Here is a 7,139-nt window from a genome sequence, read left to right as displayed (position 1 = left end):
AAAAAATGCCAAATATTTTGATAATTTATTGAGGGGTGACAAAACTTTACAAGGTGGGTCATGTGATCAGTGCCAAGGCACTCAAAGGGTGACAACAGTCAGGCAAATGAACCTAGTCAGCAGTTTTGCACAATCATAAATCTCTCTGAATGGCAGAGATATCAGGTGACCAATCCTGAGACAGTGGTCACATGACCCACCATCATGAATAACAGGCATTTGTTTTTTAGCATTCTATGCTTTCCTTATGGCACTGACTTGATTGCAGATGCAGCTAAGTCACCATTTAAATCTACATCCTCACTGATCAGTCGATTGTTACAATGTATCAAATGTTTGCTCTCCCCCAGCTATGGCGTATTGTGGATGAATACCTGCTCCTCTCTATGAAATGTGTCTCTTGTAACCTAACCTTCTCCCTGTTGGTTTGTCTTGTAGACGCCGGCAACTCCAGGTGATGCCTTTATGAAATACCCCACCCAGCTTCACCCCGCCATTGCCCCCATGTTCGGAACCCTCTCTTACAACCCAGTCGCTCTACCATCAGGTGAAAAAAGGCCCTTGTCACTTCTGGAAAGACACCATTAAATCACACACACACACCATAGACCTATTACTCATCCCGCCATTGCTGCGGGGACCTAGTAGTAATATTGGCTGGCTGTCCCTCAAAGCAGCAGAGCAGTGGTAGTGGTGGTGGGTGGGGGGGTAGATACAAGGACACACACATTGTTGCATATTTCAAGACAGGCTTTCAGTATTACTCTGGGGGGGAGGGGGGGGGACATACACCATATATATGTACATTGTCTGGACCATGTCTACATTCCTAAATGCATTGAGTTGCTTCCATGCGATTGGCTGATTAGATATTTTCATTACTGAGCAGATGAAGATATTTGTACCCAAGAAAGTGGCCAGTGAGTGTATATCATGCATTGTGATCTGTATACTATTTCATGAACTGATAGCGGGTATGAAGGATTTTATATTTCCGTAAAAGGCGAATTCCGGGGAGATATAAAAAAGCACAAATGAATGCATCTCTGTAATCACCAATACATCCTGAAAACTCATTTTTAGTTACATATAAGCAGTTTAAGTACATTAATTTGATATGATATGAGCCTGTACAGCAGAGCTTAGAGCAGTGGGAGGGAGAAGAGACACAGGGAGCCAATCAGGTGTGTTGCAGTGCAGTGAGCGTGTAAATAGAAGGAGAGAGCAGAGTGACAGAGAGATGAGCCAATCAGTGTGCTGTTTCTCTTTTCACTCTCCAGGCACAGGCTGGGGGAAGGACAAGACCTGTTTGTGTTACTTACCTGCAGCAGAGTGAAATTGGGTCTCCTGCCCTGACAGCCACAGTCTGTGATGTGTGGCAGAGTTGTGCAAATCTAAGGACTGGATGAACAGAAAACTACAACTTTACCTGTGTAGGCAAAAATCCTAGCAGCGGCCCTGCTCCAATCGGGAAGCTGGATGGCATGTCAATACTCACTGCCCGGCTTCCTGGTTGCCCGGGAAGCTTGCTCCATGCCAGCGGAAGCACCGGTATCGGTACTCAGTATCTGTGAGTACCAAAGGCAAAATATCGTTACTTGCACTCGATACCGAAAATACGGTATTGGTGCATCCCTAATAGACAGCACAGAAGCAAGGAGGAGCCGGCATGTCACTGTTCATAGCTTCCTGAAACCATCACAGCGCCCTGCCTCAGTACTCCTCTTGAAAGGCTTATGTACAAATATCCACAAGAACTTTGGGAACGCGGCCCCTATCGCAGGAGCACACATGAAAGCAATGTAACAACTTCTCCTTTCCTCAGTGCTACATTGTAACTCCCGCTTGTCTGCAGCTATAATTAGAGATGACTTGCAGCCCGCGGAGGAGACATGACATATAAGACACAACACTAAATCAGGCCCCTGGGGGCTCTGAGCATGAACACATTACCGGGGAACAGGGAAAATCCATGGCTAACCTTTGAGCAGGCGCTTTAGTATCGATCGGCCGCCGCCGGCCAATGAAAAAGGATAAAATAATTTGATTTGTTTAAGCAGATAGACCGGATAACATTGTATTCTAATTCTTAACTGATGCCAAGCGGACAGAGGTTTCATCTCATAACTAAAGTGGCGCTGGGTCTGCCCCCCGCGTGGCTTAAAAGGGCGCCGGACGCAAATGACAAGACGATTTAAAGGTGATCTCCGCTTTATCGGTAAACTCGTCCAGTTCCCTCGCGATAATTGGAATAGATAAAAAAAGATGGAGATTGTTATTGCTGCGGGATTCACGCTTTTTGGGTATTTTTACCTTAAAGTGGTTATAACGCCAAATGAATATATATATAAAATCTCCTCCACAATCATTTTTTTTTTACCCCGGTGCCTGTTATTTTTTTTAATGCAGTGATTTTTTTTTTATCCTGTTGGCTCATCTACCTTTTGCAGCATTGCCCCCGCTTGTCCTGATGCACTGGATCATTAAAAAAAAATATGTCTACAGGTTACTCTGTCCTCTGATCTGATTGGGTCAGGTGGTGGGCACGGGGCCAGTCTGCACAGCCGTAAATGGCAAGGGGAGGAGCTACTGTCAATCAAACTCTCTTACGCGCCTGTTATGCAGTGCAGCAAGGGACAGGTAAGAGTGTTTGATAGCGTCTCCTCCTGTCATTGCAACACATGGTGGGCAGACTGGTCTCGCACCCCCCCACGTTCCCCCCACAGGCCGTTTAGATCAAAGAAAGTGCACGGCAGTCATGTGACCTACGTCAAAGGCATCGAATAAAAGTATTTTTGAACCAAGGAAATAGCTCTGCGCTTCAAACTCAAAAATTATATTCCTAAAATGTGAGAAAAATAGTATGAAATGTGAAATTGTCACACAGTGATAAACAATTTGGTGTCATACACAACACCTGTGTTGCACAATGCCTGTGCTGATGATGGTAAGAAAAAGCTCTAGGTCTAATGGTCTAGACACTATAAACCATAATAATAATTAGGGTTGCACAGATACCAAGTACAGTACTCAGTACAAGTACGAGTACATGTACCGATACCTTTGAGCTCCAAGACTACGCTAGGGGCAAATTCAAAAGTTAGGAGACCGCTGTCATGTGTAAGGAGCATACGGAGCTCCCGGGATTTGTACATCTCTGTTATAACGCATGATTTTGTTTTTATAAATATAAATAAAGGGATGCACAGATACCAGTTTTGCGAGTACAAGTACTGGTTCTTGCCGAGTACTTACAAGTACGAGTACTGATACATTTTTGTTTATTGTCATGTGACGGTTTTTCTTAAACAATACAGACTAATGATTTCAGGACAGTGGTGGAGCGCCAGAGCCAGGTGCCAGCTGCGACCGCTGCAACTCTGGTAGTTCTCATGAAAATGCCAAGTATCTGCATTGGTACTCGAAAAGTATCTGCGCATCCCTAATAATAATACCAAAACAACCAAAATAATGATTGCAATGCTCGCATAGATCCGCCCACCTGATGCATTGCGTCACTATTGACTTCCTCTGAGGCGACGGTCTGCATCCAGACAATTCAATAGTGACGAAATGCATCAGGTGGGTGGATCTATGCGAGCATTGCAATCATAGAGACAGGAGCTCCAGTGGACACAATCCATGTGCAATTGCCTTACTTTAATTGTAAGTGCATTGTAATCGTTTTAAATAAATTTATTCTGACATACTACACTATGGGAAGCCTTTTTTTCTCTCTCTGAGCACAAGAGAAGGTGGAAGATGGAGGAATAGCCTCCTCCTTTTTGGAGCTTTTATAGCTGCTAAGTAGTAAGAAACCAAATGATTCTGCTACTTAAAGTGCAACTGAAGCCTGAGCTTGTTTTTTTTAGTTTTGGATAGAGTGGGGAGGGAGTAGACCTCCATCAGGTTTTTAATGCTGTCTGTGTCCCTGTGATGTCATCACTGGGTGCTTCTCTATGCAATGTGGATCATGGCTGATGGGAGGGACCAGCAGGGTGACATGACAGCTCCTTCAGTTGCCTATTGGGCTGCATATCACACAGGTGGCCCACTGGAGGAGCTCACACAGCAGATTGACAACACTGCTTCTTATTGCGAGGCAGTAAGTTAACATGGCCAGCAGGGCCGGGTTTCCCACAAGGCCAACAAAGGCCTGGCCTTGGGGCAGCAGGGAGTAGAGGGGCAGCGGGCAGTAGAGGGGCAGCAGGGCTGTGGAATTCCTATCTACTGATGCCCGGGACATGCAGTCCCGGGCACCGGGTGGGTAGTTGTTTTCTACACTTAGCTCTGCTTTGGGCAAGTAGGGCTAAATGTACAGCGGGGAAGCCGCCGCTTGTTTTGTACAAGTAATCCCGGCGATGTTGCCGAGATCACTTGTATGCAGCCTGCATACAGGGGGGCGCATTGAGGAACCTGGCCTTGGGTCAGCATAGAGAGTAAATCCGGCCCTGATGGTCAGCCTGCAACAGGAATCGCTATTACTGGCAGTAAGAAACATTGAAACAAATTTACAAATAAAATTATCAGCTTCAGCAAACTGTTTACGGTCAGGTATGACACCAAATGTACTGAAAAGTAGAATTTAGGTTTATATGCACCTTAATACATATAGAACGCATGTAGAAATGCATTGCAATGCACAGAAAAGAAAGGTATGTTTGGGTGAACGTGACGTCACCCTGTCTGAAATATGCGGGACCGCTGACATATGCGTTGTAACGCTGTCTGCTCCCGAAGTAATGAAATGTGACTGATGATGTCACAGAAAGTCTTGCGGCGCTGCGTTTTCAATCAGGATGACATGAAAAATAATAGACGTGTTCTTTCAGGGTAAAGGATGTTGATGTTTACTCAGTTCTAAGCGCTGCAGCGGGTCGACCATACGGTTATTAAAATGTGACGATATGTCCATTTATTGTAAGCAGAAGGCTGGAATTTCACCGCTAATATGAGGCTGAGAACGTGGAGCAACACTGCCCCCTGCTGGGTCATAGGGAGCGGTCCTTCTCAACCTTTGTAACACAGAGTATCCCTTGAAATAACTTCCAGATCTCAAGCAACCCCGAATAATAATTATTATATCTACTAATCACAGAATGTAATCCTGAAGAAAGTAAGTTGAGGATATAAGAATAAAAATAATATTAGGTAATGTGATGTACTTAGTGTATTTGACACCCGGGGCTGCTCCCTACAACTACATTGTTTTCAGTGATAATAATAAAATGAAGATTGTAATGTCCTCCTACATAGGTGATCAGTAAAGTGTTCCGTTACTTTGGTGGTCAGTGTAGTGCCTCTTATATTGGTGGTCAGTGGGAAGAATGCTCCTTACATTGGGGGTCAGTGGGAAGAATGCTCCTTACATTGGTGGTCAGTGGGAAGAATGCTCCAAACTCCTCCCACAAAAGTTGGGAGCATGAAATTGTCCAAAATGTCTTGGTGTGCTGATGCCTTAAGAGTTCCCTTCACTGGAACTAAGGGGCGGAGCCCAATCCCTGAAAAGCAACCCCTCCCCAATAATCTCCTCTCCACCAAACTTTACACTTGGCACAATGCAGTCAGGCAAGTACCGTTCTCCTGGCAACCACCAAACCCAGACACGCCCATCGGATTGCCAGACAGAGAAGCGTGATTGGTCGCTCCAGAGAACACGCCTCCACTTCTCTAGAGTCCAGTGGCGGCGTGCTTTACACCACGTTACTAACTATTAATATAAATGCACTTTATCCAGAGCCCTCCATCATTACATGGAGCGCCATTATCTATGCATAGTTTCTTGATAAGCACATTAGAATATGATGGATGATACCTCGGCAGTGTCACTTTTACGTTACCCTCCAAGAGCCGAGCCATCCATTGGGGCCCCTCCGTACAGATTAACCCCCAGAGGCCTCTCGTCATCCGGATCCAGTCCCTCGGGGACCAGGAAGGTTTAAAGTCAAGCCTTACAAGACGGTGATTAATTCAGGTCCTCGCTGATAAAGAGGAATCCATTTTTTTTAATTTTAAAGTAGCCTTTTTGGAGCAACGACCCTGAAAATCGCTCTCCGGGAAAATTGAAATTTGACAGCTAATGTGTTTGCGGCTAATGATTCCGCCGCCGTCCTCCGGTCTGGAATAAACACTCGTGAATGGAAGGGGCTGCTGGAGCTGAAATAAATCTAACCTCTAAAAAAGCTGCGCCGTGATATGACAATTATAACTGTTATGACTCTGTACAAATGAAAGCGAAGCCATTAACGAGACATAGCAGATTACCCTTCATTGGGCGCCGGTGAAATTAATAACATGGCCGAGGCAGAGAGGGGACACTTCCCTCATTTTTTTTTAAACCCTTCAAATTGGTCACAGCAGGTGTACAGACCCGGGATCTCAGCACAGGGATGGTGGGAGCCCCTCATAATGGGCACAGCAGGTGTACAGACCCGGGATCTCAGCGCAGGGATGGTGGGAGCTCCTCATAATGGGCACAGCAGGTGTACGGACCCAGGATCTCAGTGCAGGGATGGTGGGAGCCCCTCATAATGGGCACAGCGTGTGTATAGACCCGGGATCTCAGTACAAGGATGGTGGGGGTCCCTCATAATGGGCACAGCAGGTGTACAGACAAAGGAACTCAGTGCAGGGATGGTGGGATCCCCTGATTATTACCACAGCAGGTGTGCAGAACCTGTTGATCCTACCAGAAATCCAGTGAGCTGTTAACTTCCTGTGCTGCACTCTTATCAGTTACATTGTATCCCGTTATCTACATGGGCTACAAAACAAGAGAAGAAGGTAGGAGAAGGTTTTAGTAGTCCTGTCCTATTTCTGTCTTCCTGATACAGTTCTGTGAGGAAGCGTTGTCACCCTAGGACAGGAAGTGTGTTACTGGCGGGATCACCAAGTGAAAATAAAGGGAAGGAAAGCCTGAAAATATAAAATAAATGAATTTTTTTCTGATTTTTGAATATATATTTTTTTTATATGAAGAAGCAACACGCCTGTTTAGCTGCAGTACCAGATTTCACCAGCAGATGGCCTGTAATTCAGGCGCAGTTTTCAAATTTACAGGCAAAGTCTTCCTTTTTGAAAAATAAAACTGGCACATTTCTTTATAAAAGAAAAAATTTGCATTTATTGTTTTTGTTTTT

General features: G+C 45.2%; 1 protein-coding gene across 5 annotated transcripts in view; it reads left to right on the top strand.

The window, feature by feature from the left end:
* DAB1 (DAB1, reelin adaptor protein) overlaps positions 1 to 7,139 on the top strand; it is a 178,797-nt gene that overhangs the window by 155,708 nt on the left and 15,950 nt on the right. For 4 of the 5 annotated variants that reach the window (XM_018557894.1, XM_018557892.1, XM_018557891.1 and 1 more), the window contains one exon: positions 439 to 547. In XM_018557894.1, coding sequence (XP_018413396.1) covers positions 439 to 547 — 109 coding nt within the window. The remainder of the gene's footprint in view (positions 1 to 438; positions 548 to 7,139) is intronic. The other variant, XM_018557893.1, reaches the window with a different exon arrangement.

The sequence above is a fragment of the Nanorana parkeri genome, unplaced genomic scaffold (genome assembly GCF_000935625.1).
Source record: "Nanorana parkeri isolate BGI_ZX_2015 unplaced genomic scaffold, ASM93562v1 scaffold309, whole genome shotgun sequence".
Classification (NCBI taxonomy): Eukaryota; Metazoa; Chordata; class Amphibia; order Anura; family Dicroglossidae; genus Nanorana; species Nanorana parkeri.
This window is presented reverse-complemented; position numbering and strand designations above follow the sequence as displayed.